The 24,029-nt window shown below is 34.6% G+C and overlaps 1 protein-coding gene across 8 annotated transcripts in view; it reads left to right on the top strand.

The window, feature by feature from the left end:
- The window catches only part of LOC109386813 (TSC22 domain family protein 1-like), a 122,304-nt gene that overhangs the window by 15,283 nt on the left and 82,992 nt on the right, over positions 1-24,029 (top strand). For 2 of the 8 annotated variants that reach the window (XM_019650313.1, XM_019650317.1), the window contains exon 3: positions 17,363-19,966. The exons of 1 other annotated variant lie outside the window; for it this stretch is intronic. In XM_019650313.1, coding sequence (XP_019505858.1) covers positions 17,363-17,618 — 256 coding nt within the window. In that variant the 3' untranslated portion in view covers positions 17,619-19,966. 5 more of the 8 variants (XR_002124854.1, XR_002124855.1, XM_019650314.1 and 2 more) reach the window with 5 other exon arrangements.

Genomic DNA, 24,029 nt, shown 5'->3' with positions numbered 1-24,029 from the left:
GTAGCCGGCGACTCACGGCAGCCCAGCTCCTGGGGGGTTGTTTTTAATGAAGCACTTTGAAATAGATTATGTCCTCTAGAGTCCTCGCAGTCTTAAAGTTGATAAGATGCTTCTGTTCAGTTTTCATAGAGGAGGAAATAGAGTCCCGGGTTCATTTGTTTGGTCAGTAGTTAAATACTGAGTTCTTGCTGTGTGTTATGTATTGTTTTTAGCTTGTTCATAGACTGTACACCGATTTAGTAATAATAGTAGTAACAGTTGTAGTAGGAGTTGTTGAAATTTTGATACTTACTGTATGCAAGACTGTTCTAAGCACTTTACATACATCAACTTATTTCTCAGAACAGCCTCATAAGTAATAAGTACCATTATCCCCATTTTGCAGGTAAGGAAACTGAGGCATCAAATGATAAAGTAATGTATTCAAGGTCACATTGCCAGTAAGTGGGAGCTGGGACTTAACCTGGGATTTAAGTCCCAGAGTCTGTGTTCTGAATGGCTTTTGGATCTGCCGCCTCTCTAGCATCTGATCAGAACCAAGGTGTTCTTAAATGCACACTGGAAGGCCCTGGGAACTGCAGATGTTTCTTCCCATTCCATCCTCAGATACTGTTGTTTTGCTCTGGGAAGTGTGGGTGGGGATGCTAGTCTTGTACTCCAGCGTATAAACTCCAGAGAGCAAGGACCTCACCCATGTGGTTTACCTGTATTCCCACTGCGTGCAGTGGTGCTGGGCTCTCAGTATGTTCTGAAAGAGTTGTGGAATAAGTGCATTCAGATGTGGCAGAAAAACCCCTACGACGTCCAGGATAGGGATATTTTTACTGCCAAATACTTTACCATCCTGTTACCATTACAGTTTCACAGCCGTTTTTGTAGACTGGAGTAAGGTTCAGTTCTTCGCAGATATGTTACCGTACCTGTTAAATTCTTTCTGATTCCCCTTCACCAGTCTATCAGATGGGTATAGTTAGAGTAGGTGTAAATTGTTATGCCTCGTAATGATAGACAAAGACTTAATCAGACAAGGTTCTTGTCCTCAAGGAGGTATATGACTTGCACACGGGGAAATTACATGACTCTAAGTGCAAAATAACAGTTGTAAACCACATGAAATATAAAATTAAAGAATAAGAAATTTAGTGCTGGAAACCTTGAGATCTCATTCAACCCTTGGTTTGTAGTATAGGTGAAGGAACAAGTTCAGAGAGGTTAAACGAATTCTCTGACGTAGTGCTATAAAATGTCTCTCAGACTGTCACTGGAACTCGAGGCTCCAAAACGGCAGAGGGAGTTGCATTCAGAGTTCACAGATGGCCTTTGATAGGTCAGGAAAGCAGTGTTATTTGAATTGACTTTTCAGAGTTTGGGGTTGAAGGAGAATGCTTCCAGCAGGAGAATAGTAATAAAAATGAGAAGGACTAAGAAAAACATTCTGGACATCAGTGAGGAAACAATTGGATTTACTAGAGTAAGTTTGTCTCAAGTGACTGAAGATTGAATTGGGGAATGATCTGGTGCTTAACACTTGTTGACAAAATGATGTTCAAGGAACATTATTAATATAAGACGAATCTGTAGCTTGGATTGGCGTGGGGGCAGGACTAGCTGGGAAATTATGTTTTTCTTTTTTTAATGAATGAAGGACATAAATTAGGGGGGTAGTGATTTCCACCGTAAAATGATTCAGTACAGACACCCTTTGGTTAGTAAGTTTCTCAGTTTATAAAAACTCTTATGTTCACTTTCCTGGCGTCTCTTCCCTTAAAGCAATATGTTTCTCTTCTCATTTTAAAAAAGAGAAAAAAAAAAAAGCTTAGTTTCCCAGAAAAGCTATTATCTATAACCACTGCTTTAAAGGTCTGAAGGATAAGTGGTTATAATCTTCAGGTAGGATTTTTGGCAATGTAATGTTTTCATAAGGTTTATCTGTGTCTAATCCAAAGCAGATGTGTCCCAAATACATTTAGTAGTGAAAAGAAATCCAAGTGAATGTGAACTAATGTTGTTGGATTGGTTCTTTATGTTAGCGGTTGCAGAGACCTTTGCCTGCTTTCTTTTCATGCTAACCAAATGCATTGCCAGTCTCTTCCAGATGATGGAAAGAGGAGGAATTATTTCTTGTTATCCCCTGAGTACTCCTAGGTCTCTATCAAAAAAGAAATGGTATAAGTTTATTTAAAATGTGAAAAGCATTAATGCTATCATTGACACTAAATGTGAGTAATTTGATTATTTTATTGACATTTAAAGTACCACAAAACTAACTTACTCCTTTATATATTGGTGCCTTTTTTCAGTGTGCTTGGCCATTTTTTAATTTTGAGAATGTATGCACATATGTGGGTATACATATAAAGAGATATAATTTTTTTTAAAGGACATTGTGAAATTGTCCATAGATTACAAAAGTCTCCTAGGTATTTGAAAGAAGGTAATTTATTTAATAATTATATGTATAGCACTGTCTGAATCCTCGAGAGCCTGCAGTTGAATTCAAGAGTTTGTGTGTGTGTGTGTGTGTGTGTGTGTGTGTGTACAAATACATATACAGTATGCATGCATATACACAGAAAAAGATAATAAGTAACAGGTTCTATATATTATTCTCCTTATTTTTGATCCTTTGCTTTAGCTCTTTCTGCTTATTTATAATTTGTTTTATCTTATAATATTTATATTTATAATAATATAATAAGTAATCTTATAATATTTTATCTTTATTACATTTATTGGGGTGACATTGGTTAGTAAAATTATATAGGTTTCAAGTGTACATTTCTATAATACATCATCTATATATTGCATTGTGTGTTCACCACCTAGAGTCAGTTCTCGATATTTGTCTCTGTAAGTTGCTTGAAACATTTTAGGGAATGACTTGGGATAGAAATCCAATAAATGGGAAAAGTATGACAAAGTAGGATATGATATATTATGAGAGATATTAATGAAGCAGTATTGGGTGTCAGAAGGTAAAGCTCACTTGCTTTTGGAGAGGTGACATTTGAGAGAAGTTTAGCTATGGGAATTAGTAAATCATTTTAGTAGAGCAAACTTACACCAAAAAGGTTCAAGGTATAGGGAGTATTTCTAGAAAAGAACAGGACATAGCTAAGTTGGTGGGAGATTGTGTCTGTAGAAGGACAGGAATGTAGAAGATAAGGTGAGCTTTGAAAGCCTAGAGGCAAGATTGCAAAGTCCGGACTTCATTGGACATGGACTGAAAGGCCCGTTTCAGTTTTTGTGCTGTGGAGTGATCAGCGCTGTTTTAGGCAAGTGCCGACTTGGGATGCCTGGTTGCTTCCTTCCTTAGTGGAGTATGAGAACTCAGCGATTCCTGTCTGTCAGTGGTGGAGACGGAGGCACGTTCTCTTTGTGGTTGCAGTCTGAGATAATGGTTTGACTCAGTGACCTTGGCCTCGTTAGGAAATCTAGGGAGCTAAGGACCCAGTCCACACGTGGCAACGCTCCACTTATACGGAGCTTGAGCGCTGGTAACCTAACCCTTTAGCGCAGCTCTGGTATGTAAAGGCCTCCAGAGCTGCTTGGAGTTGTTATCACAAAATAAAGCCATGTGGCGTTTCTGGGTTTTTTTCTTGGCTATTTTTGCATTGCATTTCTGGTCCTTTTTTAGACTGTTTTTTTAGGTTTTATGTTTGCTAGCTTTATCATCTTAAAGCAGAAAAAGGGGGGGGGGAGGAAAATAAATAGGATCCTGAGGCATTTAGGGTGACATTGGGAAAGTAGCAGTTTTATAGCCTGACAGGAAGGTAGGAGTTAGAAATTTTAAGAAAACCTCAGAGAAACATGTGATATGGTATTGAATATTTACCAGTCGAAAGTTAGATTATGTCTGGTATATTTTAAGGACACATAGACATAAAGATCAAATTCCAAACGGTGTTAATTACCGAGCTGTGGACAGGTATAAAGAGACATTCTTTTTGGTTGTACCTGCCTGCACTGCAACATTTAACTGTCAACAAATCGCTTTACTGCACCATATTGCTTTTTTTCGATTCTAAAATAAGACAAGGGCTTCATATTTCCCCAGCTTTCAGGGTAGTAAGGTTACTCTGTAAGAAATTAATAACATGTTATAAATGAAAGCTAGATCTCTACAGATGGAGAGTGCAGAGAATGTTTTCTGTAGTAAAATTAAAAGTCCTTAATAGATGCTAAGATTTAAATAATTATTAATGATTTTTATTTTTAGTGAAATTACTGATGAATAAACGACATCATAGTTACTTAATCTGCACAAGGTATTCTGTAGATAATTACTAATTTAGATATTTCACTATAAAAGATTTTCTCCCCCAATTTTTTCTTGGACATATTTTTATCAATTACCTTTCTTAACATAGTAAATCAAATAATTGTATCAAGAGAAGTATCTGGTTTCTCTCATTTCAGATGTTTTTAGTCTGCTTTTAGAAATGGATAACCCATCCCACTTTCGTTCATAAGGGAGTGTTTAAAATATGCTTAATATTAAATTAATCTTATTTTCTTGGTTGTGTCCTTTTAGACAGTTTTGTTGTGGTATTTTCAACAAGGAAGAGTTCTCTTCCTGTTGAGGAAATAATCTTATGTTTTAAACATTACTTTTTAAAGATAGTATTCAGTGAATACTTACTGGCAAATTTATTTTGGAAAATATGCCGCTTTTCTAAGTTACCACTTCTGCTCGATTTTTGTTTCTTGAAGCGTTTTGCTTTGGGTGCAAGGTGAGTGAGGTGAGTTGAGAAAAGCCCGTGGTTTTGGCCGTAGTGCTGTCCACTGCTCAGGTGCTGATAAGCTACCAGCTGTCTGGGTTTTCCCTTTCTTCCTCTCTTAAAAGGCTTTATCATGTAGTTTGACTTAACTCCTCCTTTAGAGTCAAGCATGGAGATGGCTTATCTTTGGTTGATGCTCCATGTTATTGTAAAACCTCGGAAGAAGGGATTTGTCTGATTCCTAAGCTGTTCTTCATCATCATTGTGTTCTTTTCCTCTTTGGGGACCTACCAAACATTATTTATTTACCAGTTATTCTTTCAAATGACAGAAGGATTTGTATGGTTTTACAATGGTTATATTTTATTATTAGGAACTTGACCTATTATGAGGTTTCAGGGAGGAAGGGTGGGTGAATGGGAAGATGGGATAAGCCAAACTAGGTATTTATTAGTTTCTTGCCTCCATTCCTGAACTCCAGTGGCAATAAACCATGACACTGCACCCCAATCCTTCTAGGAACAAGTATATTTAATGCTTACTAAAGATATAGTATTTGAATTAGCAACCTCTTTAGAGCTTTTGTTTTGGAAATTTGTATAAGATTGATGACAAATTCATAGGGGTGCTGAGGATTGTATGACAGATTCTAAAATGTCTTTTACTATATTATTGGCTGTTGTATTACTGTTGATGAAATATTGTCAGGTAACTTGGTCCCATAACTACTAAATGATGGAGCTAGTACTCCATTAGGTGATTTGATTTCAAAGCTTACACTCTTAACCATCTTGGTGATTGCCCCGGCCCACAGAGAAGCTGCAAGAGGTGACAGCTGACAGTTATACAAAGCAGCTCTTAGTCTACTAGCATGGAGGCGGGTGGCCTCATAGACTTCATTGGTTCCTCATTATAGAGTGGGACAGTGACTGATGTTCCTAACGATGGTCCCTCCAATCTTAGTTATTTTTTCTTAATATATTTTGAAAGCATTTTCTACCCCAAATGATTACATTTTCCAAATTTTTGCTAAAGAATAAATTTTAAATTTGGAAAATTTGCTTAAGTAGAATACAGTTTCTGAATAATAAATGAATATAGAGATAGTCTTGTGACATGAGCATTTCAGTAGATCAGATTGGTAGCCTTCCATTGGTCTCAGTTAGTGAGTTTTTACTATAAGTTATTGGAATTTGGGTTATTTTTTTATGCTTAATGTGATCAAATTACATTAAAATACTTTTTCAAGTAGAAAACTCACTTTAATCAGTTGAATCATGATAGTATAATTTATGACTCAGATCTTTAATTTTGAATGCTTATAGCTTTATATTCATATTGCAGATTATTATTGAAACAATAAAATGCTAATTTATATGAACACTTTTATATAAAGTTGAAGAACAAGATTTACCTTGTCATTTTGCTCATAGGGGAATTAATTTTTTTAACCTAAGGCAATTACGTTAGGTATTCTTTTAATTCAGCGTTTTTACAAATAGAGCTGCTTTCCTTCATTTCATTATATTTTTCGTGATTGATTTATAAACATTGGAGCTTTAGAACGAATTAGAATTTTTTTAATTGTAATTAACAGTAAAGATCTATTTTAAAGGACATAAGTTTGTCATTTAATAGTAATGTAGCATGAATCTTAGTCACATGTTCCATAATTTAAATTAAGTATAGTATGCTTACTTGTTATTCTGTATGGTGTGTGTGACAGCTTTTTTATTAAGTTAATTCATCTAAGCTATAGATTAATGAGCATAGAGCATAATGAGGTAGAGTTTAATGAGCATTAGCCTTGGCATTGATCTGGTATCTAATCTTGTTTATGCTGTCACTTCATTGTTTGACCTTGGTGAATGTGAGTGCAAACCCAGTTTCCTCCCTGTTAAGTTAGGAGGTTGAGGGAGATAACATGTAATGGATCTAGCTCGGTTCTTGTTTGGTGAAGGGTACCTGCTCTTATTACTGTGCCAAGTGAGAATGATTCCTTTCTTAAGCACTGTAAGTTAAAATTAAGAGCCTGCCTACATATTCAGAGACTTTCTACATGCTATAGCCTCCCAGGCCAGTGCTTCTGTACCTTTGTGACACTTTTGGTATCACCTTTCTCATCTGGGCTCCATAAGAGAATTAATCCCTACAAGGAAAGAGCAACTACTTTCTCACTTCTCCTGAGAATGGCATATACCTAGTATTACCATTCTAGATGCATAAGAGAAAGTGAATTTATGACATATAATGAAGGCATCAGGGATTCTTTTGTGGAATACCAGGCTGTTGGACTGTGTTATATCTGATTTGAGAAATGCTTCAGAATTCTTAAATTTACAGAAACAAAAGTTGTTACAAAGCACACCTTCCTCTCTGTTTTTAGTGGGGGCGGGGCTGCTTAGAAACAAATGTAATGTCTTGCAGCAGTTTGTTAATGTTCCAAAATAAACCATTTCCTTAATCAAGTGATTTTTAAACTTTTTCATTGTAAAGATTGTTTTAAATAGGCATAATGCCCTATGGATCATCTATTCCATACTCAGTCCCATATGGGACTGCAGATTATCTCCTTAGAATGAATGGAATTAGTTTGTTTTTAATAAGATAATGAGTCAGTACCTGGTTTTTAAGTTTGAAGGAATCATTGAACTGGATTTTCAAACCTGATGTAAAAGTTTCAAAATTGTGAATTTGGAATACGAGTTCAAATGAAAAAAAAAAAAAGTTCTAGAGCCCAGCAATTGGGGATATGCTTTTGTTAAATACATCTTGGAAGTTGACATGGCATTTTAGTTTATTAAAGACTGAGAAATTCTGCAGAAGAGATACAGTTTTCTTTATTAACTCCAGCTCTCTTGATTGTGTAACACCTATTAATGTCCTGCAGCACCAGTGTTCCTTGGAACACACTTTGGAAAATGTTACCCGGCTTCTTTTTATGTATGAGAAATATTCTGGGGCATGTATTTGAGTGATGGCAGTCTTCAGTTGGAGCCCATCTCTGCATTTACTCCACTCTTAACAGTTCCTTTTCTGCTCTACCATCCTATTTCCTGTAAGTATTTGATTTATATTAGACATAAAAGTATAATTGTTGTCACATGAGTGTATACACAAAGTGAACCAACCATCTGCCAGAAGTTTAAGAACACGTCTTGAGGAGCACAACACTGGCATTATTTGCAGCCTCGTTTATTGGGCCTGTTGTCATCAGTGGTCTGTAGACCTTAGCGATAGACTTCATATGAGGTAGTACATTCCTGGGGGAAACCCTTAAATAGGGAAGAAAACACTAGTTCACCCATTAAACATTCAAAGACAGGGAAGCTAATCAGAATTTGTTCTATGCTTTGGTTACCATTAACACAGAACATTTTACTAACTTTACTTTGTGTTTCTTATGTTTTAGAGTTAAAGCTTGACATTGCTAACAACAAAGTAAAGGAGCCAACTGAATGTTCTCGTCTCCCAGTTATCCATTTCCTATGTTACACTTACTAGAGAAATGGAAAAAAAAAGTACAAAAAGGGATGTCAGATTCTGAGAAAAATTGAAGTCTTTTGGGATTGAAAGATTTTTCAAAGGGGTGAAAAGAATGATTATTGGGAGATGTTTCTGAAGATACATTGGTATTCAGAATGGAATCTTTGGCTCTTTTGGGAAAGTCTGAAGATAGTCCACCCTAAAACTGCAGAAGTCCAAATTTTAAAAATACTAGTTGCATTTGATAGTTTCAGAGATTTTTTCTTAATGATTTTATTGGGGAATCGGGGAAGGGGAACAGACAAGTTGCTTTCCAATTGTTCTTCAGTCTAGTTGTGGAGGACATTGCTTCACTGGTCCATGTTGGTATTATCATTGCGCTCTTCCCGGGTTAAGCAGTCACTCACCGGTCATTGAACGGCCACTCACGGCAGGTCACGAAAGCTCACGCCAGACGCCAGCCACTCACGGTAGTTTACAGGAGCCCACTGCAGACCCACTGCAGCCTACGCCTTCGCTGGCGACTCACGGCAGCCCAGCTGCAGGCCGAACTGTTGTTCACCATCTTAGCTGTAGAGGGCGCAGTGTCACTGGCCCTCATGTGGGATCCCAACCGGGGCCCTGCTGCTCAGAGCTGGTGTCCCAAGCCGACTCTTAACCAACGAGCCACTCGGCTGGCCCAATAGTTTCAGAGATTTGATTCAACTTTTGAAGGAAGAATAGAAAGAGGTTTTTTTCCTACTTAGAAGTACTATAATCTATTAAGTTCTGAATAAAATGGAAAGGAAGTGACTTATTAAAACATGTGAAGTGATACACATAAATTTTTTAATGGAAGTATATTTACTTGTGAGGTTTTCTCAATTGTTAAATCGAGAAATTGAGATGCAGTAGTCCAGGGGCTTAATCTCAGATTCGTTGTAGCTTTTACAAAGCTTTACTGATGGCCCATATGATGTTAACTAAACTTCACATAGCTCTTATATCAAATCATATTTCCTAAATTGTTAACTTGATGGTGGTGATGTTCTTTTCCCTTCATACCTTTTCACAGTTTTCTCTTTGGCAGTATTTTCCTTTTCAAGATGTGGATTTTGACTATAAAAATCTTATTCCCAAAATATTTGGAAAGTAGAATCAGCTATGAAAGCTGTGAACAGTCAGTAAAATACCAGGATTACAGTTTTTTTCCAGGATTTAAAGTCAGGATAGCATATGAGGGTGGGCATTTTTCGTTTTTCTGGTTTTCAGCCTCATTGCTGTTTAGGAAGAAATGAACTTGGTGAGGAGTAGTTGAGAAACACAGGCTTTCTTAATTTCTTACGGTTTACTGACATGTGCCCTAAGGTTCAGGGTGCCATCTCCAAGGCTTGTGGATGGATGCTGTGGACATTCTGGCTTTCTTTTTGTCACTACAGACTCAGTGGCCAGACAAGTTTTATATAACAGATTAGATGGAAGGCGTTATTTGTAATTAGATACCTGTGCTGTCTTTTAAGAAACCTACCCCATTTTATTGATAAAGAATTGGACAGTACCCTGTTCTTACCTAAAGTGTTGGGTGATTCTAATACCATGTTTACATTGATATTATATTGATATTTTTATTAGACTCAAATTGAGATGAGTAAGAGAATGACCTTCCTTCTGTCTTGTCTTTATGTACAGAAAGACTTCTAGTAGATATATTGTAAGCTATCTATAAATAATTTTTACAATATATTACAGTTTAGGACAATTACAACATCTGTGTAGAGTACTGTATACTCTGTAAGAAACTAAAGATGTAAGCTATCTGTAAATAATTTTTAAAATATATTACAATTTAGGACAATTACAGCATCTATGTAGAATACTATATACTCTGTAAGAAACTAATGATTGTTCTCTGGGTAGCGAATTGAGCACTGAATCAGTAGAGAATAAAATCCAATTTGTTATTGCCAGATTATTATTTTAATCATGTTCATAACAGAATGATGACTTAAATTTGTAGATATAATGTTTAAATTACATTAAGATAATTGAACTCATAAGATTTTATAATGTAAGAATAAGCTGTGAAATTCTCATACATTTAAAAGACCATTTTCTATATTCCTCTGTTTGGCAACTCAATAGATATCTAACATATAAACTAGGAATTCCAATTAGGAAAAACCTTTCACCATCTTGCTTTTTTGTGGTTCTTAAAAGATGAGAGGAATTTCTGATTACCATATCTATTTATACTTTTAGATAGTCATTTCAGGTTCAATAGAAACATTGATTCCTAAACTATTTATGTTGCTGATACTGTTTTGCTACAATTTCTAGGTTTCATTGCCTTCTCAAACTTTCATAGGTTGATAGAAATGGCAAAGCACATAACTGGTCAACTGATATGTTTAAATGAAATTGAAGGCAAGAATTTCAGAATTCTACTTAAAATCAGAATATGTTTATTCTAGCATTGTATCATATACTAAGTATTAAAAAGAAAATATTTAATTGTTAATAAAAATAATATGATTTGGAAAAGTATAAAATTAGTTACAACTCAGAGTCCTAGAGATTGGTTTTGATTTTCCTGCTCTATAACTTATTAGGTGTGTCTTCTTAGGTGAGTTACTTCAGTATTTTGTGCCTTAGTTTCCTTATCAGTGCAATTGGGATGATTATAATTTGTATAATTCATAAGTTATTGTGAGGACTGAATGAGGCAATATATATAAAATGCACAATACATTACATATAGTAAGCTGTCACTATATGTTAAAAATAAAACAAAAGCTTATGAATATTTATTTGTAACTGATTTTATAGTGAAGGTAAGTTATTTGGGAGCTTTATCATTTGTTTTTTAGTAAAAAAGCAAAAGTAAGAGGCCTATTTATGACCCTAAACTTTGTTTCCTATAGAAATTTTTAAAGAAAAAAGCAGAAATTTTTATTTCTTCCATTTTTATGATGCAGGAATAAAAATTCATACATGATAATTTGAATTTGAAGACCTTTTTCTTTTAAATCCACCTACTGTGTCATATGCTTGCTGTAGTGCAAAGTTAATTTCCACTAGCTGCTTAACATAAACATCATTCAGTTTGTGTGTTTGGAGGTGATATTTTCTCTTGATCTCTCATATACTTTCTTCTGAATCCAGGCTCTCTGTATAGAGAACTAGTTACCAAAGAAATTAAACATAAGCAAGACTATCACTATCTGATTACTTTTTTGATATTAGTACAGAATATGACAATGCTGTCATTTCCTCTAGGTTTAATTTTTAAAGAAAGATTGGAGTAAACTTTTCATAGCAATTAAAAAATGTAGATTTATTTTCTTCTTAGTAGATGTTCCATAGGTATGTCAAATATGGCACCTTATTCAGAACCTTTGGTTTTATTTTTTTATTTTCAACTTAATTTTAAAATAATTTGACTTACCAAAAAGTTGCAAAATAGTACAAAAAGTTCCCATTACCTTCACCCAGCTCTTCCTAGTGTTTGTATTTTACACAACCATAGAACAAATATAGAAATCAGTAATTAATACTAAGCAGTCTGTAAACTTTCCATTAAGCGACCTGCTTTGGCCCAGACGTGTATCTAGGATCTCATTTGTGCTTCATTGTCATGTCCTCTTGGTCTCCTTTGGTCTGGGCTGCTGCTGCGCTCTCTCTAGGCCAGCACGACCTGACTCTTCGGGAGTACGAGCTAGTTAGAATGCCTGATGTTCTCAGGATCAAATTGATATTGTGCTCTTACCAGTGTATCATGTGAGGATTTGTCCCATTACTGGTGATGTTTTCTTGATCATTTGGTTAAGGAGGTTGTCTGCCAGGTGTCTACACTGTTAAGTGGCTCTTTTTCCCTTTGTAAGTAGCAAGTGTCTCGTGGGAGATATTTTGAGACTATGTAATGTCCAGTTTCCCATCACACTTCCACCCATTAACTTTAGCATCCACTGATGATTCTTGCTTAATAAGAACCTTTTGAATTTAATTCTTTAACATCTTTTTGTTGTTGACTGTTGTGTCATATTTCTTGTCATAGACGGATAAGAATCACAAAGGAATTGATGAAAGGAATCCTAATTCATAAAATGTTAATTTTTTTCTTTCTATAGTCTTTTATATTCATCTTTTTCTTAATACACTCAAGAATGTAGCACAACACAAGATACTGGAATAAAAAGTGTAGTAGAAATATGACTCTTGTTTTTCAGTAATTATGTGTTCTTTAGTATGTGTCAGTGATAAGAATAAACCCAGATATTTCATACTTTCAAAATAAATAGGTAAAAAAGATGCGAGAGAGGTAAAGGTAATGGGCTAGGAGGTTAATTATGAAAAGAACTTGCCAGAGTAATTTCCTTGAAATTACTTTCATTAAGGTTTTTTTTTTGTTAAATATAGAAGCGTTTTTTCATTCAAAGGAGGCAGTGGCAAATTTAATATTTTTGTGTTTAGTCTTCTTAACCCTGAAGTTGTCTTTTTAAAGGCAACTTGACCCTGAAGTTGACTTTCTTGTAGTTGATATATATTTTTATGATCGCTTTTTATCTTTTCTTTTATAGTGGATTAACTACTGTAAAAATGTATTATGTATTTCCTTTTTACTTGTTTTACTTCTTCATCTTATAACTTAGTGGTACATGAAGACGCACTTGGGTTAGCTTCTATTTCTTGTCTACCTTGTAACAAATACTTGACATTTAAACTTAGTGAAATAACTTGAATCCTAATGACATTTTTGGATAATATCTTTCCCAAAAGGATGAAGAGAAAATATATTGATCAATCTTGGAATTTGGTTAGATGTTGAGTTCTTAAAAGATTACACTAGGGTTTTACATTCTCATTACAACTTTCTTCTGGTTTAGGACATTGCTTTCCGTGGATAAGTGTGTGTCCTCATAATGCTCTGTGCAGTCCACAGAGTTCCAAGCTGCTTTCCTATTTTACTGTTTTTAAGGTACATCCCATTTGAAAGTATATACTAGATTGTGGTTTAGAAATCATCTTCTTTTCCGCCATAGCCAATGTAATACCTGGGCTAACTAATTCCAAGGAAGTTGGGTTTTGCTTGTGTGTTTGCCTTTTGGCAGTATCATTCACTTTTTAAAATTGAAAATTTGAAATTGGATGTTCTGGCAATACCTCGTTTGTTTTCTTACTTATTGTAAATCTGGAAAAAGAACATTAGGAAACCTATAATGGGTGTTGTAATTTAGCTAAAACCGGGATCATCTGAGGATAATACCTTTGAAGTTTCTGCTGACCATACTCTAAAATTAAGCTGACCCCCAAAAGAGATCCATGAAAGTAATACTTTTGATAGGTTTTTATTTTCCTTAGGGTTAGAAAGTTGAACTTTTCAGTGTCTACTTTAGATACAGTCAACCACTTAACCAAACTCTCCTTTCCTTTTTGTTTCTTGACTAGTAGACTTCATTTATTTGTAAACATGCACTGAATTTACCTAACTCAGTGTGCCAAGCACTCTTCTAGGGCTGGAGATACAAAATGCACTGCTTCTGTGAAGGATGTTCTTTCATTTTCTTCTTAATGCCAGCTTGGGCTGTTCTGGACTCTGGAAGGATTTGTGAGAAATTCTTTTTCTTTATAGATGTGCCTGAGAGCCAGTAAGAATGAGTGATAAAGAGGAACAGCAAAGAGATACTACAGCATGCATCTAATTTAGAGTAGAATGTCTTGTTTTATGAGTAACCTGTAAATCTATAAATTAGCAAACTCAACTTCAGATTAGTTATAACACAAGTGAATAGAAATCATAGTCTCTAAAAATGTGTCACCTTCTGTTTCGTTGCTTAAAACTGATTAGGTGTAGCTTCCCCTTTTTCTTCAGTATTAGAAATTCTTAAAACTAATTAGCAGTATATGCTCATTTAATAATTTAGTATTGAGAACAAATATTGCAAATAGTCTAGGTTGTACATTTCAGGAGAATTTCTCAGAGTGGTATTTAGATATGAAATACTTAGATTTATTGCTTCTGGTTTGAATATAACTGGATTTTCAGTAAGAATCTTAAAAAATTGAAGTACTTATGGAAAATGTTAAAATGATTTTATTGATGTACTGGAACACCCGTTTGAGTTCCTTTGTGGCCTTTCAGCATTGCTGATTTTGTTGGCTTTGGTTTGGAATTCATTCCCTAGTGGAGTCCTACAGTGAAGTACTTATTTTTTTTCCCTCTTGAAACATTGCAAAGAAGAATGCTGTCTATTAAAATAGAATTAGGTAAGGTCCTACTGTGTCATTCTTAAGAGCTTCCATCAGTAGTCGCACACAGACTGCTCTTTCTTATTTGAATAATGATCTCGTTTTGAAAGTGCATTTACATTTTTCTATATAAATGGCACAAGATAAAATCTACAGTCTTCATACATTATTAACTCCTAAAGCAAGAGAGATACCAGCTCTCCTCAATGGTTCAAAATAATTTCTGTTTAGAGACATGTTTGTTTATTCATTTTTTGTGTATGAATATGTGGGCTCCACAAGTTTTGGCTCTTTAGGCAACTAAAGAAGTTACATCCTGAAAGTAACCTGACTTGGGAGAAGTTTATATGTGGACCTACTTCTCCAGCCAACTCACTTGCCCTATAATCTAACATAAGGACATTTGTTGTTTTAAATCTAAGTTTGTTGTATATTTAATTTATATACTCCGTGGGGTGTGATAATCAAGGGTTTGGAGCTCCTACTGAAGGAGAAATTGTAAACTTTGCCCAGTATTAATCTGAGCAAGACATGATTTTTTTATTTTCAAAGTGAAGTGGGTCTGTAAACTTAAAAAAGTAAATTACTAGGTATATTTCTTGTTCCAAATGGAATGTTCCCTTTTTTTGTCTGTATTTTCAATCAGATATATTTTTATCACTGGTTAGTATTCAAGAAATGAAGGAAAACTGGGAAATTTGGAAAATCATATCTTGTCTATTGTTTCTGAATATATCTTAATCCAGGTAATGAAATTTTACTTAGATCTCATTAATTTGGAAATCTTTACTAATTTTTAAGGTTTATATTCAAATATCAGACAGGAAAAGAAGACTAGAGGATGATTGTTCAATAATTTAAAAGCACGTTTGCAGCACCTGTTTGCTCCGTTATGGGTACAATGAAAATATAAATAGCATTGCTCTGGTGTATGAATTTTAAGCCTTTCTTGTCTGTTAAAGAGCCACCCCTTAGGAGCTCAAGCTGTGGAGGACTGTGTTAATCTAGTTGGGATTTTTGGACTCTTGAACACACCTAATAAAATTGCAGTTTTTGAGATACTCAGTATTCAGATCTTTTTCTGTTGGGTTGTCGGAAAAGTCATGACGCATTTTAGCAACAAAAAACAAAAAATATGTCATGACTTTTCTGACAACCTAATAATTTGTGCTCCTTTCCTCTCGTCATCCCTCATATAACTCTTCAATGTGATTATACTGTAAAATACTGTTTTAACCTACTGCTCAAAAAAAATAGTCTCTTCAAAACTAAAAGACTTTAGGACTTAAAATCTATTGGAAACTTAAAATTAAAAAATAGCTGGCACGTAGGCTTATAAAATATTTTCATAATTATTTTTTTGATACCTCTTGCTAGATGGCAGTTTCACCCTTCGACTTCTTTTAGATTCCTTTTTTCATTTCTTTCTGTAATTTTTGGAAATTAATAGATTTGATGGTTAAATTTGTAATTCCAAACTATTTTCATTACTCACTTGTACAGAATTGAATATATTCCTAAAGCAGAAGTGTTAGCTCGATCTTTCATCTTTAGGCTTTTAAAAAAGTTGAATCTATATGTTGTTAGGTAATGGAATAACCGTTCCTTTTCAGCAATTGGTATACCCAAACTGGCCACCTGAGCCAGGAGGAAGTGAAGGCATTAAAACATTAACTTTGGTTGGTTGCTACCTTCTTAGTGCTGAGACTGTAACCTTTGTTGGTTGATTGATAGAGAACAAGAGAGCACAATCCTCGTTCCACTAACAGGTAAGGAACCCTTGTGATAACCAGTTGGTGTGAGTGAGCGATTACTTGATTGTATTTTTTTCTTATTTTATCCCCAAATAGAATATGTCCCTGCAATAGGGTAGTGTGTCCGACTGTGTCCATACAGCAGGAATACGCAGCACCTTTCTACTTAGACTAAGATCTGAAATTTAATAGGGATATATCACTCTGTACTACAGAGTATAATTGATCTGTTTTCCACTGTTTGTCCTGCAATCCCTATAACTTTAAATACATGCCTGCCTATCTTACTCTCCTTTTCAGCTTTTCCTTGATCAGATGCTATGTGCTTTGAACTTCCTTCTCTTATTTACCTTATTCCTATAATAATGCAAACTATTTTCCAGTATCTTTATCATCATCTATTATTTGGGTATATCTTACTGCTTTAATTTCTGCATTGTAGCCATTAATGATTATTTCCTGGTCCTTCTTGACCCAAAACCAAATGATCATATGTTTTGAAAAGAATTTTAGTCTGTTATTACCTATGTCCACTATTCTGCCCTCCCACTTTTAAATCTGAGTGCTTGAAGAATAAATCTTTTTCAGTGACGGTAGTCGTAGCTTGATAAAATTCAGGTTTAGCTTTGTATTGCTATAATATGGGACTGTAGTCTGATTAATTCTTTAAATTACTGAAGACTTAAAAACCGAGAACAAATTCAGCTTCTTAGACAATTCCCAAGGTTTAGCAGTATTCCTGTTAATATGCTTGATTATTCTGTGTCTGCTTTTCAATCCGTCTTCTTCTCTTTGAAAGAAGGATTAAGTGGGACTCCTCCTTTGATATATCTGAGGTCGAGTGCCTTTCCCTGTCCCTTTAAGACAACCACGAATGATCTCGTTTCCAGTCGTAATCTATCATTTTCCGACTCGGTCTTCACCACTTGAAGTTGAGTGGTTTGTCACAGAGTGTTTGGCTTAGACCAAGATAGGTCCATTCTTAATAATTACTGAGGAATTAATCATTTGTGGGACAGATTTCTAAAACTCAGATTAAGAAGGCACTAAAGAAAGTATGCCCAAAGGTAGCTCCTTTTTATCCTGAGGATAAGTCATTACAAACTCAAATGACCAGAGAATGTAATTTCTTAATAAGAATTTTTTCTTAAATCTATATTCAGCTCTCTATTTCAGTGCTTCTCTCCTACCAGAGGTGCAAGGAGTGATCCTAGAGCCACAGATACAGCCAAGACCACGGAGAGCTTTTGACGTCAGGGGTCCACTTTCTCCACTGAACCCTTGGAGACAGAATATCCAGCTTCTGGAGAGAGTGGGAAAGGATAATAAACAAGTGGGTGCTTTCCATTATTTACTTGGGTTTATTTATAGATCGGAGTGTCCTTCCATTGCCCATTTAATTCTATCGGTAAACTCCTTGGGTTCATATTAGAACCGAGTGGGGCTGCAATCTGTTTGTTTTTCTAAGAATGCTAACTAGTGCCCATTCAAAAAAGAGACCTCAAATATATTTCGTGTTCTCTCCAGATAAAGCAGTGTCCTTTGGGGCACTGGATTTGGTGAATGCCTGTGTAGCCCACAGGAATTTACAGAAAGGAGCATTTGCCCATTTTAGCCTTTACTGGGATTAGTGGACTTTGAAGTTCTCTTTTATATTCCAGTAATGAAGACGTTTCTGTATTTCATCTTTGGGCAAGCTGGACATTTGCACTTTGCTAATGTCCACAGTGTAATGTCCAGGTGTGGTCCTTCCCTGTTAGTCAGAAATTGTTGGTCTGTTTCCTACCTCAGACTTTAGGACTTCCTATTAATTAGATCTTTTAGAAGATGCAATGATAGTACTGTTACGGTTTTACTGTCAAAATCTAGGCTTCATTCTTTAGTAAGAGAAATATGAATGAGTATTTACGTTTCAGGATATAATATCCCTGAAAGCTGTATTAAATATACGCACAGTAGTTTTCCAGTCCCCAGGAAAAATGTTATTTGTGGCAAAAGAGCCTTGTCCGAGATTCCCCATGGCATTAAGATGGTTTTCTCTTAGTTTCTTTGATGCCAAGGGTAGGATTGGATCCCAGGAGGTTCTTATCATCTGCAGCGGGTAGAATGTGAACTTGGTGCCTTTGGCAAGTTTTCATTTTTCCTTGGTGGATTCCTTCTGTGACTCCAGGTATCTTGATAATGGGAGACTGGTTTATTTGTTCTCTAATTGCCCAGATTTCTTTCAACTGGTAAACATCATACTTCTTCAGCAAAAGGAACTCTTCTAGCAGAGCCTTCATGGATGATATCTGTCCCACATGCAGCACCTGCAGTTTGGAAGGCAGTGGTGAACGGAGCCATGCACTATATCTAGAAGACACAAGGATGAGAGAGAGCCACCTGATCTGATCTTGTCATTCATAAACTTTAAGATTTACTCTGGTGTACTCTTGGGCTGGAAATGGAAAGGCTCAAATAATGAAATAAGTTTTTCAGATTGGAATTTTACATGGCCATGAAAGTATTCCTTTCTATTCAGAAGACTGAAATAGAGCGAGCACGAGAGACTTCTTTCTTTTAAAAGCAGCTCTCTGTATCTGTTTTATTTAAAAGATTTGTGGGATTGAAAATCACCTTAATCAAGCAGGCAGACTTTTTTTTTTTTAGTAGTATAGGAAATCCAGAGAACTTAATGAAACTGTTTTTTGTTGCCTGACTCTGAAAGGAACTAGAAATAAAAGGTGAACTTCTTAATTATTTTCAAATTACTTGTAAAATCAGGATACACTCTTTTAGCTTATCTTTTTCTGGTCTTGAGCCTTATTCTGATTTATCAGATCAACAAAGATTCCAGTATAGACGTAGGAGAGACACCTTTTGAGATGAAAGTAGATGTTCCTTCTTCTAAAGTAGTAAATACCTATTAAATTTGAGGTATTATTCTGCATTGAAGGCATAGTAAAGTTTGAACGATACTGAAACAGGCATTTTATAGAGCAAAGGAATTAGTAGTATGTGTGAATAAATGTTGCAAAATATTTACCCAAACTGTCAATTAATTGATGGTTAATAGTTATCAAAATTTTTCCATTTCTCTTTTTGGCATTTATTAACTGGTCAGTCACAGCTATTAGAGAAGTGTGTACAAGTTATCTGATGCTGCCAGTTTATTTGGTATCAACTTTAAGAATAGAAATTCGAGAATTTTAATATGGAAGCATCTAGAATGTTTTAGGAATCTAGAAATCACATTTGCTAAGTATAACTCGGCCTTTAGTCTTTCTTGGCTGTCTTGTTAGACCTGTTTTTTCCTCATTAATTATAAATAAATTTTTGTATGTGTAGTACTTAAAAGTTTAAAACATCGATCTAAACTAAAATTTCTTTAGAGAGCTCTGAATTTTCATAAACAATTACAGTTTTTATGCTTGGTTTGTTTTCATTAAATGTTAATAAGACAGTTTTTACAAACATATAAATTTAAAAAATAGCTATTAAACATTTTAGACCTTGGGATTCGAAAGTGAAATTTGTTTGAAAATTAAGTTAGTTGAACTCTTTGAACCACAATATAAACCAGTTTATGGCCTGTGAGATTATTAGCCTTTTGTTTCAGTTTTGAAAGATGAAAAGTGATTTAATCTCTTAATCTCATGCTTTGATTAAATTTTAGCTCTGTTTCTTTAAAGTGTGCAAAAGAAATGTAAGTGCATTTCTATTTACGTCATGCCACTAAAGCTATTTAAAAATGAAACTTTTTGTATATTAATGTGAACTGATTTGTTTATTTAAACTTTTATTTTGATACATTTTCCTTTCAGATTTTTTACTATTTTGTGTCACAATATGCAATCCTATATTTTTCAGTGTTTATTTTATGAATATTAATATAAGCTATTTTTTTCTAGAATGACTGTGTACTATTTGTATTATGTGATCATTTGAAAACTAATAAATATTTTCTCCATGAAAAAAATGCACTTACTGATAAATGGCTTATTTTTGTTTCAGGAGTAGAAAATGAAAACTACAGCAGTATTTTTAAGTGTATTTAAATTTTGTATATCATCCTCTAAGTATTTATGAATATATATCCTATCCTTGTGTAAATCTTTTTTTGAGAAAACAATTTTTTGAACTATTAAATTAAAATGATTCTTCATTGGGCCATTCAGTGCCAAATTTATGAAGTAGATGATCTATTTAGTCTATTTTTTGCATTTTCCTGATTAGCTTCAGGTTAGCTTTGTTTCCAGAAGGATTTTTTTTTAGGTGCCATTTTTATATGTCACTTTTGCAAACCATTAAAACCTTTAAATATCACAAATATTTATAAATATAAATATCACAATGGTCAAACCTTTTAAAGTGAAATTGATCAAAGTATAACTCCTTACAAAATAGCATGCAAATGACAGTTCCTATACCCAGAAGAATACATTTGAAAATAATGGCTGATTGGAGACTACCCAATTTATAAAGCTGTTAACAGGAGAAGAAAAATATTTTTGTAGTTTTCTGCTTGAACAAATAACTGTAGAAGGGGAAATATTGACTTAAGAGTCTCTTGCTTTTAACCTGATATCAAGACGACATGGAGAAGGATAAAATTTGGTTTTAATGATTCTGGTCATCATAGCTCCCTAAATTTAGTCGAAGCCACTGGAACAATTTACCTTTTCTATGCAGAATCTGCTAGAAGCAAGAGGATTTCTCTTTTGATTTGAAGAAAACTTATATAAGAAGGAGACTCCAAAGATTAAAAATAAACATTATGATGGGGTCCTAGGCAAGAAATGAAAAGTTGAATTAGTGGCACCTTGTGGAGTAAAATGAAATACTTTGGCTCCTCAAAGAAATTATACTCTGGGGAAAAAAAAGAATTAGAAAAGAAGGTTATAATTTAGAAGAGCTACTGTATTTGGGGGGGTGGGAAAGGAAACTACAATTCTTGGCTTTATTAGTCTGGTAAGTTTGGAAAAGATGAGTAAGGATTCTGTGGATACAATTTTGTTTTTAAAATTAAAGCTATTAAGAGGTTTAGAGGCATAATATATTTCAATGGAAGGCTATATTTTACTTGGATATAAAAAAGTCCATAATCATTAACTACATGTTTATAAAGGGTAGGGTGTGGGGTGGGGTTAAATAAAAATTTTGCACTAGAAACTTCAAACATATTGTAAAAATAATGGCAAAATGAGAGTTTTAAATAATTTAATTTTTATTACATGGACTCTTCCCTGCACTATCAATAGCTTTAAAATAAAAATGTTATTTAATGTTGAACATGGCTTACCTTTATATCTTTGAGGTATAAGAACATAGGCTTATTATTTCATCATCATTGATTGGATTAACTATGGATAAATTTTTAGTTTTTTTATAACTTCTGTTTTAAAAAAGTGAATGTCACATTAAGCAGTGTGACTTTATAGCTCATTATAAATATGTGCACAGATTTTATTTTGCTTTGCTACATTGAAACAATTGAGCAAAATATCAATGCTTAGACGTCTTAAGCAATTTCTTGCTTTCTTTTTATTTCCCATTAAAAATTCATATTAATGTAGTCCTAAAATGTGAAAGATTTGTGTTTCCAAAAATAAGCATATAGGTGCTCTAAAGTTTTTTTCCACTAAAATTTTTTTCCACCGATATGTACATCTAAGGTAATTAGATTACTGTAGTAAAAATGTTAGGGAACTTCGAAGTGTGCATCGGAGTTTTCAGGAATTATGATCAAAGGGATCTCTACTCGAGGTAAGGCATGACATAGGTAGAAAAATGTTCAAAATGTGTTCAATGTAATAATGTCTGATGATAAAGGAAACTGCAACAGATATCCTTGGATTTTCAGATAGATGTAGAACTAGGAAAATGATTTTTCTTAAAAATCCCTCCCAGAGAAGAGAAATGCATAAACCACAAATTTGTTTTTGTGTGGCTTTGGAGTACACTTAGAAACATACTCCCACGGATGCTGTACCCTGTGTGTACTTGACCGCCTCTATTCCAAGGCATCTCCTATCCTTGCTCTCTTGGTGTCAATGATCCACATTTAATTTAGTATTTCTTAGGCCCTCAGCACTATTAAAATATTGTCCTTTGCATGGAAAGTTGAGTACATATTCCATGAGATTATTGCCTGGCTTCATTTTTGCTGTGAATGCCTATTGTGTTTATTATATCTAGAAACAAAGGAAAATGCAATACTCAATACAGTGAGCTAGGCAAATGATTAGGTCTTTCCAGAATTAAATTGAGTATAATTTACTCAATAGATGGCAACATTGAAAACACAATAATGTTCCATCCTACCTTGTAGTTCTTTTTATAAGAACACCAGCTCATGGACATTTGGCTTTTACTTAAAACAGTTGGCTATCTATTCCACTTTGGCCTTTATGTACAGCAAATGATAACGTTGATATGAACTAGTGAGAGAACTCACTACTTCATGAGGGAGCTGGTGCCGTGTTCAAGGTGCTCTCATGTTAAGAGATTGATCCAGAATTCTCTTCTAAGTCATTTTTTATTTGAAAATTACCTTAGAAATTACCTAGTTTAGCACCCCCCATTTTTATTCAAGATAGGAATATCACATATATTTCTAATATCACAGTTGATAAACCAAATGCCTGTAGGACTCGAATCTCTTGACTGCGAGCTCAGAGACCCTGACTTACCTGAGCTTGACTGCCCTCTCATGTTGATCCTAGTTCTGCGTAATAGAGAGCAGGGCTGAACGTCCTTCAAATATGGCAGCCATCAGGAATTTTAAGATGGCTGTTTTATACCCCATCAATTCCAAGCCAACTTGTTGTTTTTTTCCTACAAGTTAAGCACCTCCATTTTCTTGCTCTTGTTCGTGTAGCATGGCTTTGAGATCTTTAAAAGTTTTGTAGATCATCTCTGAACATGCTTTAGTTTATCATTGTTCCCTTAGTGTGTGACCCTGAACCAAACCAATCCAGGTGTGCTCGCCCTGGGTTTGGTTCTGCAACACTCATGCCACTTAGCTTATCCTTTAATATTTATCCATTAAGGGGCTTAATTTCATGCGTGTTGAGATTCTGTTGAGTAAAGAAAGTTACAGTGATAGGCAAAACTTTAAAAAATTAGGTTAGTAGTATGTTTTTGCAAAGACTAATGTTCACAGTTTAGTGGAAAAGAAAAAAAATTGACCCAAGTTAATATCTAAGACCTTGAGAAATCATAGTCAAAAGAACACAATCTCCATTTCAATTACTTTTTATACTCTCGCTTAATTCTAACTTAACTATAAATTCCATAGTAAATGACTTTTGTAATGTAAAATGTTATTTTCAGGTTGTCCTTGCTAATTTAAGGATAACTAGGCCCATTGGAGCTAAACTGTTGACATGCGAGTGACATTGAGAAGAAACTGAGCTTGTGTTTAATAACATAATTAAAATTAGAAACGAAAAGCAGTGCTTTAGTGGAAAAATTTGGGTCTGTACCAAATGGCAGACGAAGAAGTAGCACTGGAAGCCTGAGGCTGTGGCCTAAGTTCCCATGCAGGCGGCTTAACGTCTTAACGCGGCCTCTTGAATACAGAGCAGATACCCCGCTGGAGCAGCGTTGATTTGGTATAACAGCGTTTTTAAATGACCACTTAAATATTTAGCTTTTTTCTCCCAGATTTTAAATTGAGCTCCAGGAAGACACAAAGTGTGTATTTAATGGTTGTGTATACCTCTTAGGGTCTAAGTAACGATTGTTTGAGAAACACTGGCTTGAGCTGTTGGGTATATTCCACCTTACCTGGATTAGAAAGAATTTTAGGGTGCATGAGGGAGAAATTAGAAAGGAACAAACATTTACATGCCTACTCTGT

The sequence above is a fragment of the Hipposideros armiger genome, unplaced genomic scaffold, assembly GCF_001890085.2.
Source record: "Hipposideros armiger isolate ML-2016 unplaced genomic scaffold, ASM189008v1 scaffold_139, whole genome shotgun sequence".
Taxonomy (NCBI): Eukaryota; Metazoa; Chordata; class Mammalia; order Chiroptera; family Hipposideridae; genus Hipposideros; species Hipposideros armiger.
The sequence above is the reverse complement of the archived record's forward strand: the minus strand, read 5'-3'. Positions and strand labels throughout refer to the sequence as shown.